This window comes from Varanus komodoensis, unplaced genomic scaffold (genome assembly GCF_004798865.1).
Source record: "Varanus komodoensis strain SLA01 unplaced genomic scaffold, ASM479886v1 scaffold34_1, whole genome shotgun sequence".
NCBI lineage: Eukaryota > Metazoa > Chordata > Lepidosauria > Squamata > Varanidae > Varanus > Varanus komodoensis.
The window spans coordinates 7450344-7473408 of record NW_025335854.1 but is presented as its reverse complement, the minus strand read 5'-3'; the positions used below and the strand labels follow the sequence as shown (position 1 = coordinate 7473408).

The 23065-nt window shown below is 50.3% G+C and overlaps 1 protein-coding gene across 4 annotated transcripts in view; it reads left to right on the top strand.

The window, feature by feature from the left end:
- Positions 1–23065, top strand: part of SOAT1 (sterol O-acyltransferase 1) — a 58529-nt gene that overhangs the window by 1940 nt on the left and 33524 nt on the right. Inside the window, exons 2-4 of one of the 4 annotated variants that reach the window (XM_044439264.1) lie at positions 4090–4336; positions 6484–6551; positions 15018–15143. In XM_044439264.1, the coding sequence (XP_044295199.1) occupies positions 15023–15143 (121 nt within the window). In that variant the 5' untranslated portion in view covers positions 4090–4336; positions 6484–6551; positions 15018–15022. Of the gene's footprint in view, positions 1–4014; positions 4337–6483; positions 6552–10878; positions 10934–15017; positions 15144–23065 lie in introns of those variants that run through there. The other 3 variants (XM_044439263.1, XM_044439266.1, XM_044439265.1) reach the window with 3 other exon arrangements.

Sequence of the window (23065 nt, the reverse complement as noted above, 5' to 3'; positions counted from 1 at the left end):
GGGCTGCCTCGAGCGCCGCCTCCTTCCTCGGCGCACGCGGGCGCCGGGCGCAGGGGATCCGCGGGGACGCGACGCAGGGGGACCAGCCTCTCCGGCCCGAGAGCTTTCGGCAGCCGGCCCGGAGAGGCAGCGGGACAGATACGCGGCTGTGCGGCGACTCCCTTTCAGCGGCCGGCGGCTCCGGTGGGAGGTGAGGCGCGGGAAGCGTGTGCGAGGGTGCCCCCATCCATCCATCCATCCATCCATCCATCCATCCATCCATCCCCTCGCGCCGATGGTCTTCCGAGGCAGGGAGGAAGCTTCGACGGGGACTTGAGAGGGGAGATGCGCTGGGGGGCCTCTGGCTGGAAGGGAGCAGCGGGATGGAAGCTCGAGGGTCGCCCAGAGGAGATGGAGGGTGCATTGCTTCCGTGGTCTCGTTTCAGAATCTTTTGCCCGCTTCCAGTGCAGCTCTGGCCATGTTTGAATTGAGTGTCCTGGGCTCAAACATTTAATGAATGTTGGGTGCGAATAGAATTAGCCAAAAGTCCAAAACTGTTCTTGAGAGCCACAATTCACAGGGAAGCGAGCACAGGTTGTGTTCTTACACACCAGCCAGGACGCAGCTATTCCATGTTTATCCTGCCATTTTCCCTTTTGCAAGGGATGCAGAGCCATGGCCTCTCCATTAGACTCGCAGCACAACCCTGTGAGGCAGGCCAAGCAGAGAGGCACGAACGGGCCCACAGCCACCCATTGAGCTTCAGGACCGAGTGGGTGACCAGTGGCCAGAACTCAAATCCCCGGAGCTCCAGTCCAACACACCACACGGTTCGCATTCAGTGCAACATGTGCAGAAGCATTTCCAGTACTTTGTGTCCCAGATGGTTTTGGTCATTCTGGGAATCATAATTTTCCACGCTGAACTTTATCTGCTGCTAAGTGCTGCCTCTGCCCTATGTCCTGGCAAGCCCCTGGGAATATTTGGTACGTCTTCCATGGGCTTCATTATTCGAGATATAAATGCTGATCACCACTGTTTATATATCATAATGGCAGAGACTGAGGTGGCTGGATGAGGGCACTGGGTGGTCTCCAGGGGATGGTGGAGGACAGGAGAACCTGGAGGAATGTTGTCCAAGGGATTGCAAAGAGTCGGGCACAGCTTTGCGACTGAACAACAAGAAGAAGAAACAGTGCCGCCATCCCTCCAAATTGAATAGGGTGCAGAGAAGTTGAACTGAGGAAAAGGGAAAGAAAATGGCAGGTGGAGGATTTTATGCTGTCTTGCACTCCCCTGAATATACTTTCTGTCTCCAGGCGGGGTTGTGGGGATGCAGAAAGACACCTGACAAGGTAACCCGGCACTGTGGATAAAGTCACATGCCATCCAAGCCACAGGGAGGGTGGACCAATTTATAGCTGTGGGGAAGGTGGGGAGTGCCAGGAGCCCTTTATCTCAAAGCACCCAAGGTTTACTCTCTCATGGTCTGGAAATAAGGCTGGAAGGAAAAGCTCCATCAGCTGAAATAGCTGGGGAAAGGGAGCTAAAAAATGGAGAAGAGGAAAGCTCTGTCAGTTTAATTCCACTGATCACTGAGGTTTAGTGATGGTTCAGGAGCCAAGCCAGGGGAAAAAGTTGACAGCCACAGGTATTCTACGCCAGGTGAAGATGCAGCCTGGCCAGATCATGTGACGAGGTCAGAGGACGTTTTGGCTCGGTGAATCACAAGCTGGGCTGTACCCCAAGCAGGAAAATCTCAGACTGTTCAGTATTGCCTGCTGCCACCTGGTTCACCTGAGCATGGATCTGTTTCTCCTTTGGGGAACTTGGTTATGCTGGGACCTGGCTGGTCCTGGAGTTCCTGGGAGAAGGATCCACAGGTCAGCTACGTATTCTGTAAAATATTTTAATAATATATTAATTATATATTGTTTGATTTGTTTTAATTTAGTCCATTTAATCTGTTTTAATTATCTGTTTAATCCATTTTAATCCTCTATTTAGTGGAAGTCTAAAGCATTGTATTACTCAGAATCAATCATTCTTACAACAGCCTTTTAAATAGGCCACTGGTCTTATCCCTGTGATCCAAACTAGCGAAGGGCCTGCCATTTTCCACTGTTAAAGGTACTTTCTTTAGCTGCTTTGTCTCTCGATGCTGTTAGTTGATCTTCCGTGGCATCACAGCATGGTTTCTGCCATCTCCTAATTCTGTCAATCTGCCTGGCTTCATTTGTGGTTCATACACATAGTTTTGTACCTGTGCAAATATTTATTCTGATTTTGTGGGGGAAATAAACTTTCCTTGAAGTTTTAAAGCATTTTAAGAGGCAGCCTGTTTGCAAACAGGCTTTGGGGGCGGGGATGTTTTGGGTGCAGTGTTTTTGGCAGCAAATCCAAACGGGCAGTTGACAAATGGAGCAGGTGCTTGTGATGGGTGTCAGTTCATGACACTTTAAAGCTCTTATTTAATAACTGTGAGATGCAAATGAAACATAATTACCAGGGGTTGTTTGTTTTTTTGCAGGGAAACCTGGTGAGCGAATTCAGGCTTTGGACTATCCCCTATCCCCCCCGCCCCCAGGTGGTGGGAAAGCAGTTCATTGTTCCTTCCTTCAAGCACTGCTGTTGTCACCCATTTTATACGTACACACACATTTGTATGTGCACGCACACTCACGCACACACTGCATTTCCCTAATCGCCAAGAGGACACTGGGTGGCAACGGATGACACTTCGGGTTTGTCATACTTTCTCAGCCTGTCCCCAAACAATAAAAGCACAAAGCCATGGCCCACCTTGCTTTCCAGAATGGGGGGAGCATCTTGTACCGCACTGCAACACTTTTGAAGTGTTTGCAAACATTTTGAAAAATGCATGTTTCACGTGAAATGGGACCCCGAGCGGCAAACTCCTGCCTGCGGCTGCATCTTCCGTGCGGATGCACACGCTACTGAGCAAAAAGATGCAGCACAGCCCCCCAGCAACAGACTTTAAGTCCGCTTTCTCAGGCACGTGGTGTGGGGAGCTGAGCCTGGGACGAGGACTTGGGGGATCCGGGTTCTGGTCCCCATTCAGCCCGAGTGATGTTGAGCCAGTGACTCACACTCGGCCTAACCTACCTCACAGGGTTGTTGTTGTTGTGAAGATCAAATGGAACTACATAAGCCGTCTTGGGTTCCTCTCAAAAGGGAAAAAAAGCAGATATAAATGCATTGTAATCAGCAGCAGCAGCCACCTATACTGTGTAGTTAATGCTTAAATACGGGGCATTTTCTTGGGTGCCACAGGGTGGCGCTATTTGACCAGAATATAAGATTTGCCTCTAGCTCAGCTCTGTACAGGATTCCACCAAACTGCTTCTGTGGTGATACTCAGCTGTGTTTGGAAATTCAAAAGCTGCGTCCAATGATCACGGTAACTACTTCTTTGTCTCACGAACCTGGTACTCTGGTATACTTCTTCTGAACGAGAAGACTCCATTTGCTATCATGGCTAAGAGCTGTCAACACAGAATCCTTCTAATCCCCTTTCCCAGTACAGATTAGATTCTCTATAAATGTGCCACTGTTCTTCCTCCCATTAGCTTCTCCGGGCCTGACATGGACGAGAGTAGATGCTAGAGACCTATGTGCAAAATTTCCCTGTGCTGAAACTAAAAGGGCGCATTAAAAGCTTGTCCTTCATATCAGACGGGATGCACTTTTCAAAATCAGGGAGCATATGAAATGCGGGACTCTGTGAAAGAGCTGGAGGCAGGAAACACTGGGCATCTGTTCCAGGCTGAGCTTTCTGACGAAACCAGGCTGATGTACTTAGGCAACAGGTGGTTCTCCTGAAATTCTTACGAGTTTGGCATTTGCCTGACATTTCAGTACAAATGTTAGATCTATTTGATGGATATAATTTTAATTCAACAGTTGTGATTTTTTAAAGACAGACTTGTTACTCCTTTCTAAATTTACTTCTCATGGTGTAAGGAGTGTCTTCATGCAGAATTGTCATCTAATAATTCACCATTTCTTATTAGCAGTGATATCCTAAAGTGCCTCTGGGCATGTGCAGCGTGCTTACCCCTCACTGCTGTGTGTTTGCACACATACAGTTCAAGCCTTCACAAGGGATGCCGTCATTCGCCTCAAAGACGTGGCCGCCACCTTCCTAGCTCCACAAATACCTGTTCCAACGCTTCCAGAGAGGGCTTTGGTGCCCTCCCTGCATCTCCCAATCCAACCAGGACTCAAGTTGCTTGTCCTCAGGAAGTCTGCTGTGTTAAGTAAACGTGCAGCCTAAAAAGTGACTACAGATGGACTAAGAAAAAGAACACAAAGGAAGTATCCAGGACTGCAATGGTAACTAGAAAGGACAACACCTGTCTCCTCCCTGCAGGAAAGACTTCAGCTTCTTAACCTGAACAGCCATGATCAGAGGCAGTGTGTTCTAGTGGTTAGAGTGCTGAGCTGGGGACCTGGAAGCTCCGAGTTCCAGTCCCCACTCAGCCATGAAGCCCAAAGTCACCCACTCTCAGCCTAACCTCCTTCACGGGGTTGCTTTTGCGAGGATAAAAGGAAGCAGACAACCTTGTAAGCCACTTTGGATCCCTTGCAAGAGGAAGAAGGGTGGCAGATAAATGCAGTGCGGTGAAATACCAAGGAAAGCTGAGAAAAAGAGTGAAAACTCCATTGGATAATTGTAGATGGACTAGCAATGGAAGGGTTTTTTGATCTCACTCCAGGACTGCAAGTTTCAGCTAAATTTAAAATGCATTTTTTTAAAAAGCCCTATTACCTACACCGATCCTTTCCCCTTGAAAGCTACTGACTAACTGTGGGTGAGACAACACACTGAATTCTGAAATTAAGGGGGAAATCCACTTGAAGGGCAGTATATGCTCTTTGCTCAGGATCACCCTACCAAGCTGTGTTCTCCCTGCAGGGGAAAAGAAATGAGATCTGATTCATTTTCCCCATCCATGGAATTCATAGATGGGATTCTGAGTAGGAAAATGGCAAGAAAGAAAGACATTTGCCAGCCCGGCTCTGCTCCGCCCCGCCACTCACACCTCAGTAGGCCTTGCAGGACTGCTTTCAGAAAGGAGGAAGAGTGAATACAAATACCAGTTTGCTCCTTGTATACACATCATTGTATCATTTAATTAACACAATTAACCAATTGTTGGTGGGGTGCCATTTTTACTGGTGAGAGCACTTTCTTAAACCAGTAAGGCTATTTCAGAGCGCACTCCTTTAGTGTAGGTTAGTTGTGATCTACAGTAGGGAGGGAAAAATTAAACATTAACTTTCCAACAATGATTGCTACCTTTGAATTAAGTTTAAGCTCTATCATAAATCTCTTAAATGGAGGTTTTGCTAAAATGGGCATTCACTGAAAGAGAATTTGCCTTTGAACTGATTCTGTAGGTAAAAATTCTTGGTCAGCTGATCTACTGGAAGTTCAGGTTTGAGATCAGTCCCTGAAATTTTCCATGAACTGATGTTCCCAACAGCAGTCCAAATTGTTTGCATGTTGCATTATTGGACTGTGTTGCAATATTAGTGTGCAATAGAGAACCCTTCAGATAGGTCAGGTGACACCCAAGTTCCTTCTGCTTGCAATTTAAATACGAAAAACATTTGCAGGGGATTCACCATGAATCTGCTTGTACAGGCAAGTGCTCAGCACTTTAATCCACGGGTCCTCAAACTACGGCCCCTGGGCCGGATGTGGCCTGCCATGCCCATTTATCCGGCTCGCCATAGAGGTTTTGGACTTGCTGCGCGCGCACGGCGAGGCAGCGGCTTGCTTACGTGGGGATCGCTTTGGACTTGCTCGGAGAAAACGATCTCCACACATGCCCGACCCCACCCTGCACCGGCCCGCACCCCCTGCCCGCACCCCCTTGCTGGCCTGTGCCCTTTGCTCGCACCTTGCAATTGGCCCCGTTGAAAAAGTTGGAGGACCCCTGCTTTAACCAGTGTGCTGCACAGCCATTTATGGACTTGAGACACGGGGTTGCTCATGTCATCCAAGCAGTCGCTGACCTGGTTTGCAGGGCACGACCATCCACTAGATCCGATTGTCCAAAGGGGTTTGCCAGGATGGCGAAAGCAGCGTGGCTTCCACAGGGTGGCCGTGGAGAAACCGCGGCTCGTTGTTGGGTCCTGCAGCATAGCTTGTGGCAACATCTGGACCTGGCCGGGTGGCTTATGCCTGGCTTGATTCTCTGTGGAAAGGCGTAGCAACCACCCAGCAAGATAAGTAAAGACCCTGACCCTGCCAAGAAGGGCTCCCTGCCCCTGCCCGCCCAGCTCAGCACTTCTCTCGATACGCAAGCTGAGTTTGCACCATTGCCTCTGAAGGCATGTGACTGGGGCTGTGGGGAACGGATGGTGAGGGCGGGTGAGCACGGGGTCCTCTTCCTCCTGTTTTCATGCCAAATTTCCATGGAGAAGGGTTCTTTTTTTAATCTCCAGCTTTTTCTCTTATGTTTGCTCCACAGGGATGTGAGAGGATTTCTGCATGAAACAGAACCTGGTCCTAAACTGGGGTGAGAGAGCTTATTTGGAGGTAAGCCAATCACACATGTATGCACTATGAGTCTAATTACCTGCTTGATTAAGGCCTGTTCTGCTCCGTCCTCTCCAGTGCTGTATTTTCAAGAGTCTGGGAAGCTGCCCCAGGGAGGAGGGAGCTGGGAGCTTTATTTCCATCAGACCCAGGGCAGACCTGTGTCCCAGCCTGGAGGTGGTGTTTCCTGTCTTTTGACTGAAATCTTGTGTTCCTTGGCACAACCTTTGACAGGAGCATGTTGCTTATCAGACTTGAAAAATGGCACTGAGCCATTCGGAAACGGTCCCTGTTTTTGTGTGTTTTTGTGGCGTTCTTTCCCTGTAATGCAAGAGCCGTGCCCTTAAGCTGCTTTGCAGCAGATTTGTAAAGGGCTTCATGAGTGCAGCAGCGGAAAGACACGGCGTGCCAAGATGGACAGAAGGACAGGCTTCTGCACCTCTGGGAAGCAGGTGGGAAGGGTGATGGCCCGACAGGGTCCTGCCTTCTGCAGAAGTCTTGCATGTGCAGAAGTTCAGTCCACCTTCAAGCTGCTCAGCTTGGCCAGTGATGGGAGAACTTTTGGGTGTGTTTGCTGTTGTCTCCCTAAGGTGCAGCTCCTGTAAACACGAGGCTTCTTCTATGCAGCCCATCCCGTAGTCGCTGTCCTTTTCCCCTTCTGCCTTCAGCTTCCCCAAGCAGGATGGTCTTCCTGGGGAGGCTTCTTTCTCATGTGTCCAAAGTTTGACAGCTTCAGTTTGGTCATTTTTGCTTCCAAGGAAAATGTGGGCATCACGGTCTTCTCCGGGAAGACTTCCCTTCTCATGATGTGCTCAAAGTACAACAGCTTCATTTTGGTGGTTTTTGCTTCCGGGGAGGCTCCGGCTTGACTCAAGCTAGGACCCCCCTGGTTTGTCTTTCTGCTGGTCCAGGTATTCACGAAACTTCTCCTCCAGCACCATGTTGCCTCGATTTTCTTCTGGTCAGCTTCCTTCACTGTGCCGCTTTCACGCAAAGACCAAGGCCAAGAGCATCCAGGCCACTGCATTCCCAATTTGAACCATTCCCCCCTTCGGATTTTCTGGTTTACCGTGAATGTTGCATGTCGTGTTCTGAGAGCACATCCTTTCCCCAGAATGCAGAATGGAAGCAACACAGGAACAGAATGTACTTGTGGTACTAGATTAACAGAGCTTAATTTTCTCAGAGCTGAATTGTGTGGCGGATAGTGTAGCTCGGAGCAGTGTTGACTGTACAGGTGCACTCCCTGCAAGTTTCGTCAGGAAAACCACTTGCGCAAAAGCAGAGCTGGCACATAGCAGGTGCGGCAGCCCTTTCTTCTGCCTCAGGCCGCATGTGATCACGTGCTCAGTGGTTGAAGAAAAAGCCCTGTGCCTTTTTTAGTGACACCATCCTCTAGAGCAGCGGTTTTCAACCTTTCCGCAGCTACAGACTGGCAAAAAGAGCCAGTGTGGCGTCGTGGTTAAGAGCACAGGACTGGGACTCAGACGATCTGGGTTCGAGTCCCCGCTCAGCCATGGAGCCAACTGGGTGACTTTGGGCCAGTCACAGACTCTCAGCCCAACCTACCTCACAGGGTTGTTGTTGTGGGGATAAGATGGAGGAGGAGAAGGATGGAAGCTGCCTTGAGCCCTTTGTAGGAAAAAGGCAGGATATAAATCGAAAAAAAATAAAAATAGGACAACCGTCTCAGGGACCAGAAACAAAAAACACCTTTCACATAATACGGTATTCTGTGTATTAGTTTCCAAACACAATACCAAAAAAAGAAACAAAAAGAAAATTCCCCAAAACCACCAGGAACTGAGCAACAATGAATGCCAACAAAGGACAAAATACCAAAATTAGGACAGTGTGGCGCTCAGCTGGCTCCCACCAAACTGTCTCCTCTCCCTGTCCCATTGATGGCACCCCCCACAAATGCAAAGCCACTTGAGGAAGAGGCGGTGGAGCACAGCCAGCCCCGGCGCTGATCCGGTGAGCGGGATGCAGTCCCCCTCATGGACTGGTGCCAGTCCACAGACGGGTGGTTGAAAAACACTGCCCATGAGGAAGCCAGTGCTGCTGGGCAGATGTGAGGCTTGCAACTTTTCTTTTTCTAGGGAGCAATCCTATGTGTATCGAGACAAAAAGGAGGTGTACCACTCCCAGGATGCCCCAGCCAGCTCTACAGTTTTAGCTGGGGCATGCTGGAAATCAGAGGGCATTTTTCTGTCTGCACATTCCAGGAAGGAAGGTTTGGTAAGGTGCTTTGGCTTCCCTGTAGGAAAAAATGTGAGGTATAAATATAAATAAATACATAGGATGGTGCCTGCCCTCCCTTTTGTTGTTGTTGTTAGTTGTGAAGTCCTGTCCGACCCATCGCGACCCCATGGACGACACTCCCCCAGGCCTTCCTGTCCTCCACCATCCCCCAGAGTCCACTCAAGCTCACACCCACTGCCTCAGTGACCCCATCCAGCCACCTCATCCTCTGCTGTCCCCTTCTTCTTTTGCCATCTATTGTTCCCAGCATTAGGCTCTTCTCCAGGGAGTCCTTCCTTCTCATTAGGTGGCCAAAGTATTTGCGTTTCATCTTCAGCATCTGGCCTTCTAAAGAGCAGTCAGGGCTGATCTCCTCTAGGACTGACCAGTTTGACCGCCTTGCAGTCCAAGGGACTTGCAGGAGTCTCCACCAGCACCACAATTCAAAGGCCTCAATCCTTTGGCACTCAGCCTTCCTTATGGTCCAGCTTTCACGGCCATACATTGCAACTGGGAAAACCATCGCCTTGACTATACGTGCTTTTGTTGGCAGGGTGATGTCTCTGCTTTTTAGTATGCTGCCTAGATTTGCCATAGCTTTCCTCCCCAGGAGCAAACGTCTTTTAAATTACAATTGTTTCGAAATGGGCACTTCTTCACCTGCACTAGTATGTGCAAATCTTCTACTATCCTCGTGATCCATCAAGTTGCAACAGTCTGTACAAGCAGCAGCTTCTGACCCTTCTTCAAAGGCAGACGCACATGGAATGCATTAACGTAATCTAATGTAGAGGTTACCACAGCAGAGACTGGTAAAGCCTCTCCTCCTACTAGTCAGGGGCATATCTGGGCCACCAGCTGTAGCTGGAAGAGGACACTCCATGCTACTGAAGTCACATGAGCCTCAAGTGGCGAAGACAATCCAGGAGCACCTCAAGATTATGGCCCTGCTTCTTCAGGGAGTGAAGCCTCACCCAGAAAACACTGACAGCCTCCATCCTGTCACCCACTGGCCTGGTTTATTAGCCCTCATCCTGTCCAGGGCTGAAGCAGGCCATTGATCTAACATATTCAGAACTCCACCTGATGAGGATGCAAAGAAGACTCAGAGTTGCATGTCTTCAGCATACCACTTTGACGCTCTGGATGGCCCCAGCCAGCAGTTCCGTGTTAAATAGTACCTGTGGAGCCCCATGCTGGAGAATCCACGAGGCCAAACCGTAATCTCCAGGCACCACCATTTCCAGCCAGTCATCCTAACAGAAGCAGAGCCATTGCAACAGACAGCCTTGCCTCGACAACATTCCCGTACCTGGGCAGAAGAAACTTTCCAGGACTAGGCAAGGCTCTTCATTCCAGAAACCCAGAACTGTACAAGTTGTTGTTGTTAGTCCCGAAGTCATGTCCGACCCATCGCAACCCCATGGACAACATTCCTCCAGGCCTTCCTGTCCTCCACCATCCCCTGGAGTCCACTGAAGCAGAGTCCACCAACTGCCTCAGTGACTCCAGCCACCTCATCCTCTGCCGTCCCTTCTTCTTTTGCCATCTATTGTCCCCAGCATTAGGGTCTCCTCCAGGGAGTCCTTCCTTCTCATTAGGTGGCCAAAGTATTTGAGTTTCATCTTCAGGATCTGGCCTTCTAAAGGGCAGTCAGGGTTGATCTCCTCAAGCACTGACCGGTTTGATCGCCTTGCCCATCCTCATGGAATTCAGAGACGCACAAGGCAGGGCCAGCCGCAAAGACCTCAGGAACGAATGAATGCTTCGCCCAGGGCTTCGCAATGAGGACTAGCATCGCGGCGCACGGTCCTTTCCCGCGTCGCTTTTCCATCCCAGCAGTGCAGTGCAGTGCAGTGCAGCGCCGCGTGGCTGCCTCCGGCTCGCGGTCCTCGCGCAGCTCGTGCGAACGCGCGGCCGCGCGCGCGCCGGACCCGGACCTGCCTCGGCCGCGCGCGCCAGCCCGCCCAGCCCATCCGGCGGCGGCAGCCAATGGGCGGCGGCGGCGGGCGGCCGATCCGCGGGGGGGCTGCCTTCCCACCCCCAGTGACGGAGGCGGCGGAGAGGGCAGAAAACCGCGCGTGCGGCGCTCCCCGGGCCAGCGGCGGCGCAGCGCGGCAGGCCGGGCGGGCGAGCAGGTAAGGCCCTGGGCGGGGGCACTGCTGGCGCTCTCCCGGGCCCCCCGCCGCCGCCGCCTCCCCGCTCCGAGCGAGGGGCCGCGCCGCGCCCGCTTGCTCGCGAGGAGGCCGCGTGGCCTGGCGCGGAAGGGAGCCCGCGCCTGCGGCGGGGGGCTCGGCGCATCCGGGGGGCTCATTTCGCACGCGCCGCTTGGGATGCTAGCGGGGCAGAGCCGGTCCTGTGCGCCCTCTCCGCCTCGCAGCGGGGCGGTGAAGGGCGGCCGCCTGCCCCGAGGAGCCTGCAGTGCAGCTCTCGAGCCGGGCTGGAGGGGGAAAGCCGTTGGCTCGCGGGGCCGCCGGGAGCGCGCGCGGCATCCAGGAGCGGCCCCGCGGGGGGCCCTCGAGCGGGCGGGGAGAGGCGGCCGGCGCGTGCTGCGGCCCCTGGGTCGAGCCTCGGCTCGGGGCGGCATCGGCTCCATCGGGCGGGGGGCAGCCCGGGTCCGGGGGCGTTGCGGAGGCCCCCGGGGGGTTCGGCGCACGCTTGAGCGCCGTGCCGTGCCGTGCCGTGCCCCCGCCCGAGCATCGGCGCCCGCCTCGCGAGCGGACCCGGTCCGGAGGGCGCACGCGGCGCTCGCTGCCTTTGTCGGGGGCGCTGCGCACGCCTTGCTTCTGCCCGGGCCGGCAGGGCCCCCGCAGGGCAGAGGAGCGGGGGGGGCCCTGCTGTGGCCCCGCGGCGCGCAGTTCAGCGCCGGCGAGCCGCAAAGGCAAAGCCAGGGCTTGGGCGCGCGAGGGCAGATCCTGGCCGCAGCCGGGGCTCCCCGGGAAGCGGGCCACCTCGACGGGCCCCCGCAAAGAGCCTGGCCAAACGGCTTGCCTCATTTCCTGCTCCGAGGATATTTCCGGGATCGCCGGCGTGCCTTGTGCTGGCGAGGCTTTTCTTCCTGAGTTGCAGTCCGTATTGTTAAGCGTTGCTTTCTGGAGATGCAGACTAGGATTCCTTTCCGGTCATTTGCACCTTTTCACACACGAGTGTGAAAGGGAATGAATGCCAGAGTCCCTTCTTTCCCTTCTCTGCTTTTGGAGAAGACCGCGGTAAGCGGTTTTGCTTTTTCGTAAAGAAAGCCTGCCTTTTTAAGTATTTGGAAATGGCAAGCCGTTGACAGTCTTGCTTCTAAATTCAGTATGTTCCCTTGCCTTAGTGGTCTGATCACATGATGCCTTGTGATTTGCAGTGTGGTTGTTGCACTTCCTCTTTTGTTTTTCCAACCTGCAGAATTCCTGCGGATTCTTAAAATTCTCTTGCGGTCGGTCGTTGCAGCATTTTTCTTCTCCCCCTTTAGTTACAAAATATTGCTGCATTTTTGTGTCAGAGAACCCTGAAGTGCTGCCACTGATAGGCTTTGGTTCTCATCAGCATTTAATCCAAGAACAGTTTCCTCTGACTGTGTCTGGTGCAGCCTTCCCCGTCTGGGTGCTGAATGTCCGGGCTGGGGAGGTGAAATCTCTGTGGAGATGGGATGGCTCGGGGCAAACGGGACTGCGAAATCCGATGGCCACAGGAGACCATTCTTTGCAGGCATATTGGGCACCACAAACCTTGGCCAGGTGTGGGTCAGCGTAACTTTAAATTTAGACTTTTATGGCTTCGAATTTATAGTCATTTTCCTTGTTTAAAAATACCCCGGTTCAAATAAAACCAGAATTTAAGCAATTGCATTCAACAGCTGCTCTTTAGTAAAGGTGGCCAATTTGTGGGTCTCCAAATGTTTTGGCTCACGACTCTCATCAGCCCTAGCCAGCATGACCAGTGGCAAGGAATGCTGGGAGTTGGGGCCCAAGCATCTGAGAATCGGCCACCTCTGTTTTATAGGTCATGAATGACAACGGAGAAGATTCACTGGCAGAGTGTAGGATCAAGGGGTGACACTCTGCAACTCGAGTCGTGCTGGCCGAGCTGCACTTTCCATTGCACCAGAGTTTGTGCATTGTGCTTGTGCAGTGGGTTGAACGACAGGTTGTTTGAGAATAACGCACAAGATGTTGCACAGTCCCATTGCACAGTGGGACCGTGCAACGGTGGAGCATGCAGCAGGTTGCACAGGCAGACAGCCGCTGAAACCTTAGTGTTGGTTGGGTTCTCTCCGCTCGCCCGTGGCTCCAAACAGCCCCTGCCCCCAGCTGAAACATCCGGTTATTTATAATTGAGCTGGGATAGTTCAGCGGCCGAGGGACAGAGCTTACACAGGTTAGGAAATCCCTGAATGAACCTGAGCTTACTTAGTGCGCTTAGGCAAGCCCTCATCTTACACTGTCTGTAAGTTGGTGATGCCCTGATAAATCTGAGATTTTGGACAAGGTAATACGTGTGCAGCAAGAAACTGATCTAAATATTTAAATACCATAGTCATAATACGAAATGCCCCTGATTTGAATCGTGTTGTCATAAAGCTAGCTACAGCTCAGTGTGTTTTTGAAGTGATGCCAGATTTAGTACTTAAGTTTTATATCTGGCTGTTTCATAGAGGTACCTAAGGCAATTTTAAACCAGACACCACGAGTTGTGCTCTGATTCGGAGGAGCTGCAGCATTGGAAGTGGGGGTGTCAACACTTGTTCGCAGGCAATTCCTGAAATCACCCCCCACCCCAGCTGCTATTTATTCAGGGTGTCTGGGGAAAGTACGGGTTTAAAATCTGACTTTTATGGCTTCAAAATTAAAATGCTCGTGGCTAATGACAGCTCTGGATCTCATTTGACATGTACCGTGTGCCTCTTAGCATGGCTCATAATTTGAAATGGGTTGCTTATGGCCCATAATACAGAACAGAAAGCAGAAGAATAGCTCGTGCTGGATTTTTATATTTGAATTGAATATGTGAGGCATGCATGAAGTAATTTCAGGACTAACAGTAATATGGCTTATCGGGGAGCTAGAGGACATGGGATGCATTTAGTTTCTGCCCATGAGGGAGTGACTGGATCGGGCTTTTGAAAGCGCAATTTAAAAAGGAATAAGCTAGTGTATCCTTTTGTTCCGTCCCATGTTATTTTGTAAGCCTTTGTGATCCGTGCCAGTAAGCCTTGCCTTGGAGTACATGGTTGTTTGTTTGTTTATTTTGAACGTCTCTATACTGTCTGTATTTCCATAGAAAACCTCTAGACAGCTTACAATGACATGCAAGGAAAGTGTCCTTGACAGCATGGGATATGCCATTCTTGGGGCAATTTTGTGTTTTCTATTATCCTTTTAAAAATCTAGGCATCCTGGTTGCGGGAGACATTTTTTAAATCTGATGGCAGCCGTCCCCTGAACATGAAACACAGAAGCAAGTAAAGGGACTCTGGAATTGTTTCAGTTCCTGGGACTCTCAAATTCATTTTCAAGGCTTCTTAAAGGGATGAGCGTAGATTATTTTCATGCTTGCGAGAAATCATTCCTGCAGAAAAATGCTGTAGACATTCTTAATGTTTTTATCTATTGGATTTTATTGTCCTTATTTTTTCTTGTGAACTGCCCAGAGTCTTGACTATGGGAGGTATAGAAATGAAATAAATAATATTGTGACATTTCCTCTCAAGGGCATGCGTTTTTGTAGGTTGATAAAAACAGAAGATAGCTCAAGTAGCTTTAAGGGAGGTGTGTAGAGGGAATTATTGTCTCTAAATTCTGAAATATCTCCTTAAACTCAAGGGACTTTGAAAGTGGTCAAGAGCGGCTAAAGGAAAGAGATTTTCTTTAGCGGCTTTGAACAAATAAAGTTGGTGACAGAAGATATTTGCATGAATGGAGTTTTATTTCATCTTGATAGGCAAATTAGCCAGAGCAAAAAGATGGGAAGTTCAGAGCATGTCTGGAACTATCTGTTTTAAACAGGTGCCATGCCCCATGGCTTTCTTGGTTTTGCATTTTAGCACTCTGAGGCTGAACATTTAAAAAAATGCCCTGGCAGTCATGAGTGTTAGGAACTTGCATTAAAAAAAAAATTGAAAAATAAAGAAAAAGCGGAGAGCTCTGGAATATTTGCTGCATTGTCCTGAACAACTGTTACTGCATGATCATTAAAAAGTGAAAGAATTTATACTAATTAATTTTCCTGGCCCCATAGTTACCATGGTGGGTGAAGACAACGTCTCTCTGAGGAAACGCCAATCTCCGTACGGTTCTGCAGAGGACAAAGATGGCTTGTCTACGAGGCTGGAGGGAGACTGGACATTCTCAAAGTCCAGCAATGGTGAGGTTACTTTGTTAGGAATCTGTCTGATAGATATTGATGGGTTGATCGTATGCATTTATCAATTACTGATTAAATCTGTATATGGCTAGATAGACTGAAGAAAAAATGCATTCAGTCTTTGCTTTTAGGGAATGCAGTGTCTCAGCAGAAGTAGCTCAGTTCAAGGATTGTACTAACCGTACCCTGGAACTCAGTCTATGGGTTGACCTTCTGAAAACGGAATGGCGGCTGAAGTTTCAGAGCAGTTCCTGTTTTCTGTTCATTAGTTCATTCCCGTCTCCAGGATGCACCAGGCTCTGGGGGAGCCGTGGTGGGAGTAACTGGTTTGTCATCCAGACATGGCAGTCCAAAACCATCTTCAGGTGTTCCTAGCTGTCTGACCCAAGTCACCTTTCACCTGTTAGGTTTGCCAAAAGGGAGTGCCCCTTCCAAAGACAAGTGTGTTATTTGCATGTTTGTGTCTGAATTAAGATCTGCAATGCCTGATGCTCACCTGACAGGGGGAGAGGGTGCTAATTTGTTGATCCAGGTTTTTGCAGCTACCATGGGGCTGACTGACTCCAGCTTTCCCCAGCCTGGCACCCTCTGAAACCTTTGCTTTTTGGAAATCACAGAAGCCAGCGGGATCCTCTGAGATTCCTTGGAGGAGCTGCCCGTAGCCCCAAATAATTGTGCTCATTTTGTAAAGCCTGCCATGCTGGGTTTGAGCCAAAGCGAGGAGGGTGGACCACGGGAGCACTCCAAGCCACATCCCCGTAGCAGCTTCTGCCATGTGGGGACCCTGTAGAACACAGCTCCTGCCTTTTAAAAATGCTTCAGAATAGCATAAAAGTGCTGGGCAAGTACATTTGTGGGAGACTCACGGCATGTGTGCAAAAAAGCAGCTTTAATGCACTTTGCAAAACACTCTTTCAAACTGGGGTTTTTTTTAAAGGGTGGCGTCTCAAAAGGACCCCGTGCTGCAGAATCTTTGAGGCAGGTTGGGTGGTTTGAGTGTCCACAGGTGCTCACGCTTTTGCAGCTGAGGACTGCTCATGGAATCAGACGCACCCCTCAACAAAAGGGGGATTCAGCCAAAGAGGAGGGGTTGGGGTCTACCCCCTCTTTTTCACCATCTGTTCCAGCAGGGTGCATGGGTCTTTTCTCGGGGTGTTCACACCCTCCAAGGGTTTTTTTGGTTTTGCAGTGGGCCTTGAGTTGGTAGCGCCTTGGAGAGATGGGGCTGTTCGCGTCAACCGAAGTCAGTTTGCCTGAACTGCCAAGCCCCAGCCGCTGCTTACGAAAGGGGACTTGCAAGAGGTTATAATTCTCTTTTTGCACGACGCTGTACAGGTATATAGCAGCAATACACTTGGGCACTATCCTGGCAAAAAATAAGAAGCCTTCCCAAATCCCATTTCAGGCAGGAGCTTGGAGCTTGGCACGTGTTGGGCTGAGCGCTCTTGGCAGGAGAAAGCCCTTCTGGTTCTGAATGGTGCCTGAAGCCAGCACCCTGGGGGCATGTTCAAAACGGAAGGTGTGCTAGGGTACCCTTCCCCCAAAACACCCTGAAGGTCCTGAGGCAGAAGGGGGACATGCCCCTTTTTGCAAAGAGAGACCTTTTGGGACTTTGCAGGCCTGTTGGGAATGGTTGCGGTTGGCAGTCTGGGTAAGACCTGCAGAAGGAAGGTATTGGCTGGTTTGGTTAGGGGACCTGAAGATGCTCTTACAGGCCAATTGCCTCTAATGCTCCCTGTGCTGAAGATCAGCACGTGGAGGGAAATTCTCACAGTTATTAGTGTCTGTCACCAGTTGGAGAAAGATAAAGGGGGTGCCAACCCAGGCAGCCCTCCCAGTGACCTCCGAGACACCTTGGAAGAGCAGCTTGCCCAAACAGGGACCACACATTCCCCCCCAGAAAAGTTGTAAAAGCAAAACCCAAGCTGTGCTGTGTCCAAAACCGCTCGCAGAGGACAGGGAAGAACCTTGGGGCTTCTGCCCCAGCATCTGGGGGGGGGCAGTGTGAAGCTTGCTCTGAAGCTGGTTAACTGCCCTGTACAAAGCCCCCCCCCCAAAAAAATACATTGGTTTGGTTCAGTTCTGAGATGTTCCCCCCCACCCCCCACCCCAGGGCCAGAAATTGCTGCTTTCCCCGCTTACCAGGAGACCAGCCCTGCCTGGAAAGTGGTGTATGGGTCATGCCGGCTAGATATAGTTGTAATTCCTTGAGCTGGAGGTTACTCCCGGTCGTTCTTTGTTCTAGCAAACACCACCACCAGCGTCATGCTGATGAATGACAATTGATGACTCCTCTGTGGCGGTGGGGGGGGGGATGAGGCCAAGGAGGAGGGTAAGTTCATCTATATGAAATAGGACACTCTGGCTTTCCTTCGGCTTTCCTTCTACAAAGAGTTTTTGTTCCTCTTTCCCTCTGTTGGACTCTTGGTGTTTCCCATCGACTCAGTGACTTGCTGTTTCGATCACAATCAATTTACTTTATTTCTAATGCTATTTTTATCCTGACTTTCTGGCAGTGAGCTTGCAAAACAGTTTCAGGGACAATCTAATTAAAAATATCTGAAACTGAAAACAGCATTGCATTATTCTTAACCAAACAACAGAGGACAAGTAAAGTTCTTAACCAAACAACAGAGGACAAGTAAAGGTGTAACCTCTTGAGTCAAACTTGGCAAAGCAGGAGTTCACTCAGTGCTTGTGTAGATCGTAACAGCTCTGATAAAGAAAGAGTTGGCGTCCCTGGTGAGAGCTGGCAGGGACGCTCCACTTGGAGTCAGGCTCAGGGGAACGGCTCCACAGCTTGGCACCTGTGGTACCAATTCTGCTACCCGAGGAGGAGATGCCTTTCAGATAATTTGCATTTCACTTTATTTAATTGCCATGCTTTCCAATAGCCGAAGCTCTCTTGGCAGTGAACAATGATCAATAAAATACTATATAAAATAAAGCTACAGTAAAAACATAACATTACGCTAAAGATCTAGAACCACATTTTAATGACTCAACTGCTAAAGCTAGTCCGTACTGCAGGGCCTGCTCAGAAACAGCTGCCCGTTCCCCACCACCACCACTGTGCTCTTTGGAGTTGGCAAAGAGAGTCGAACATGGAATCCCAGATCGGGGGGTTGTTGTGTCAACCAGACCCAGCTTCCATGGCTTATCCTGAGAGGTAAACAATGCTTGCATAACCCATGACTTGCAATAGGAATAGAATAGGCGAGGTTGTCCAGTGACTTGTGGTAAACAGATTTGGATGACACAGCCTGTGCAATCAGGACTTGGAAATTCGAAATAGCACCCAGCACACTCTTCCTCTCACTGGGGGTTAAACAAGCCACGTGAGCGCTGTGTGAATTAGGCTGGGTGCCTCTGAAGTTTGGTGTAACTCCAACAGGTGCTATGACACCCCCCCCCCCGCACCCCGGCTTCCAGGCTTAGGCCAGGATGACTTCCCTGCATGTGATGCTGAGCTTTGGAGACCCCCCCGCCCACATGCCGTGCTGCTGTTCCTTCCTCCTCATGGGGTGGTGGGCAGGAGGTTCCTCACTTTGCTGCATTTATTGGGGTGCCTGCCAGAAGGGAATGGGGTTCTCCGTAGGGAGCAATTTTGTAAAAAGCCCCATTCACGTCATGTTTATGGGAAGTGCATCATCCCTCCCATTTTGAGTACACAACCTGTGGGCATTTATTTCTTTCATTTTTATACCGTCCAGTAGCCCAGGCTCTGCAACCAGGCAGACGCTCTGGTCCATGCTGGTGGTGGACTGTGTCCTTGGGTCCCACATGTCCATTTGGGGATACCAGCACTGCTGGAATTTGGCTGATTGCCGGATCTTAAAAAAATGGGACTACTCGCTTCCACTGGCAAGAAATAACTGTTTGGTCAGGGAATAGGTTCAGTAGCCATTCACGTGAATCTTCCGTGGTTTTTTGTATGATTAGCAGAGAGCATTGCTCAAGCAGAGCACGGGGGAAAGGGGCAGAATGAGTAGACTCAGTTCCGGGCTTAGCTTCCAGGAGAACTTGATGGTGTGCGTTCACAGGGTGTTCTGTAGGGAGCAACCCTGGACTGGTTTTGCTAGGAATTCTTGCCAGTGGGCCGTGACTAGTTTATGGAAGAAGCAGAGCAAGAGGAAGTATATCCCAGATACAGGGAAAGCTTGAAAGGCGCCACCTCTGGATACATCTCAAATGTGGATGATTGGTTTGAGCTGTGCTTATATCTTTCACAGCAGAAAGAAGCGTATCATTTAATTAGTTGTCATCAGATTTTACTGGGCTTTGCTCATCAAGGCAGGGCGTTGCCTTCCCGTTTCTTAGTTCAGAGCCAAAGAGGGGTGTGGAGACCTATTCATTAAAGGCTTAAGTTGGGGATCTGAGCTCCAGATCACCAAAGTGCTTTTTTGAGTTCACCACTATCTCTGCTCCAGCATTCATTTTATGGAAGGCAGAGTCTTGAGCCTGAGAAATGTGAGACCAGAAGCATCCGTTGAGATGTGATTTATTTGGCATATTTTGGTCTGAGAGATGGATAGACTCCATCAATGAAGCCACTGTTGTAAGTTCTTGGACTTACAACAGCTACGCAGGGATGTCATGGGTAGGACGTTTGGGGGACTTTCATGGGGTTGGGGTTGGGGTTAGGAGACAGCTTGGCCACACATAACACAACAAATGTGTATTCCACCTTTCCATCAAAGATGGCTTTCAAGGCTTGCAATCACTGATAAAAAAAAAAAAGTAAGTAACACCTTTAAAGCACAACTCAGACTCTGACATAACTACAGAATCTCAACAGCATCCAGTTCAGCAGCCGCACTTATGCTTGGATAAAGCAGTTTTTCCCTGTGGCAGAGGGAATTAGCTTGCCTTAACAAAGAGTTCCATGGCCACCGAGAAGACCTTCTTTTGCCTTTAAAGGGGACAGTCTTGAGAAAAGGACCTCTTTTTGGTGGCATGGAGGGCTGGTTCTTTGCTTTGCAACACAACCTGATAGCCTTCCAGTTCACTTTCTTTTTGATTAAAACACGCTTTACAGAGAGTCATCCGGAGGGACAAGGAGTACAGCACAAAGACGCTGGGGATCTCCGTGCAGTACGTGTATTTGCTGGGTGTTGTCCGCCCGCTCTGCACTTGCCTGGGCTTTCTGGCTTTGGCGTGTGTGCTTTCCGCATTATCAGAGCAACAGACCGTGTGCCCAGCAGCCTTCGGCCCTTGAGATTCAGCAAAAAGGAGCTGCTGACAGCGGACCCATCCGTGTGGGTCTTGGACAGAAATGTGGGGGCGGCGACTCAGATAGCAAATAAGCATGCATTGTACCGAGGCTCCGTTTCGTCCGCCCTTTGAAATGCCTGCCAGGAAGCGGCTCCTGCATTTGGGAGGTAGAGCCAGGAGTTGTCCATGACCTTCCGCTATCAGGTACAAGGCCAGGGACTCTCCCGAGGTGCTCTGACTTTGGACAGCAAAGAGATGAGGAAGGCAAACACCCCGTGGTTGGAGGAGGGAGTGGCAGGTGGGCCTTTGGCCAACCTGGCTAGCGGAAGCAGGCAGCACGTGTCCTGAAGGCCAGCCTATGTGGGTGTGAGTGTAGCCACTCAGAGACCTAGCAAAGAAGGGTGTGCGTCGGTCCAGCCCATCCCTCTCCGTGCTGCGCCTCTGTGGTCTCCTGGAACGCTCTCGGCGGCTCAGAGCTCTGCAGTACTTGGGGCGAAGTCGGAGTGCTGCCTCTCCTTCCGCAGAAGCAAGCCATTGAACTTTGCTGAGTTAACCAGTTTTGTTGGTGAACGTAAATGGAGCTGACCTTAAATGTCACACTTGTTTGCCGATGCCTTGCCGGTTTTGCTATGCTTTCTTGTTCTTGTTCAAAAACGTGTTTAGCAAAGCGGGCGCTTGGTGCTGCAGTTACAAAAGTGGGAAACCAATCAGATTTCCTTGAAGGAGAGGCGGAGTGGGAGCCTGTGAGAAGGACACATTCTGGCCTCTTGGCCTTTCTTTATTTTTCTTCCCGTCCTTGCACTGCCGTTGTGTTCCTGTGCAGTGATTTATTGAGAGGCCTGCCACAAAACGATGCCCTCCCATTTGCGGATCTCTTTTCTAGTGAGTAGTGAAGGCAAGGCGTGTCTTCCCAGCCGTTCTTTTTCCGTTCTCTTTTTATTAGAATGGCCACTACAACAGCGCAGGTCCAGTCTTGCTCTACTGAAGTCGATGGGATCCCCCCCCCGCCCGGTCAATTTGAGCCCATAACGAATTTACAAAGCTTTTCAGTAGGACCATACAACAAGGGGTGGGTGTTTTGGGATATTTGTGGGATGTTTTGGGAATGCAGAAAGGTACGACTCTGGAAAGGGATGGAGAATTCCCCTTCCAGGAAAGATAGTGATGTAAGCGCACAAAGTTGACCGATAGGAACGGGAGGTTAGGAAGCCCTTAGCAGTGGTGGAACTGGGCCGAGGGGGGACAATCGTATTCATCAAGACAATAAAGCAGGAGATCCCCCCCAATTCTTTTTTTTCTAGACAGGGCAGGTAGGAAGGGGTAACATCCCAACTCAGATCGGGGGGTGCAGCACTCCCACAGTGACCTCTGTTGTCCTAGTGCTTGTTTCCGAGAGACCCTGCATGGTTCCTGATGGGGCTCCGTTTGCAGGGATGGGTTGTGCACAGCATCTCCCCAAGCCGAGCCCTTCCACCCCGTAGCTTCTGGGACTCTGCTGCGGAATGCTACTGCTGGATCCCTCTCTCAGAGCCCTGATGGGGTCTAACCAGGCTAGGAGTGGACAGACAGCGGAAGTGACGGTGCCCCCAGGCCTTGGCTGCTAGCCCACCTCTCCCTTGGCCTAAGAACTGAGTAATTTGAGTTGCACAAAAGGCAGTGGGCTTGGAAACTGAGTGGGGAGGAAGAGGAAGCCGCGGGCGAAGAACAGAAAACCACTTCCTGGCCCCTTCAGCCATCTGGCGGTCTCCCAACCCCTGGTTTTAGCACTGCTCTGTTTTCTCTCCCTCTGGGTTCTTTTGGGTTGGTCCTTCCCCTCTGCAGGTGCAGAACTCAGACAAGCCCTTCTGTGGCTGGAGCTTCCTTTGAACGCCTTCCAAATTCTGGTCGGTGTCTCTCCCTACTCCAGTGGAGTGGCGCTTTGCATCAAGGATGTTACAACCAGGAAGCAAGAGTTAGAGTGCTTTGTTTTTTAAAAAAAGGAGAGAAAAGCCCCTGTTGCCAGAGTTCAGTGCCTTAGTTTGGGCAGATGGGAAAGGACGCATGCTTCACGGCCTGCATAATAAAATGAACCTGGTCTTCTGAGACTAGCCCTTGTGGGCTGGTGATTCATTGCAGCTGAACTTTTGTACGAGATGAGTCAGTCCAGGGTTCTGTATGCTGGTGCTGATTTTTCCTGTTTTTCCATGAGGCAATACGTTGACTAATGGGAACCTCAAAGGTTAAAATTGTACACGTGCATTCGCAACTTTGCCACGGGACTCTAGTGCCTCCCCTTCCCGGGTTATATTCTCTGAGCTGCTGGCGAAGATGTGGAGCAGCCCCTGAATACACACCCCAAATAGCCAGCCCAGTTTCTGGAGTGATGCGGCAGAGCCTTTATTAAACCAAATTATTCTTAATCTTTTCTGAGTGAAATTTGGCTATATAACTTTCTGATTCAGTCTGTCAGGGGCAACTCCTTCAGCAGGTTTTAATTGTCTTATCACCATTTCATTGTATAGTTAAAAAACCCTGTTCTTCTTTATCTACTTGGACTTCTTCATTGTGTGCTGCCTTTATGCTGTCCGTATCGTTTGAAAGTTTTATTTCAAAATAAAAGCCCATCTTGAAAAGTGCTGGAAAATAAAGCTGGTTTGTATATCTAAGTTCAGGTTCACATTAGGTGCACCGGTTTAGTTGTGAAAAAAATCCCTGCTGCGTGACTTTGG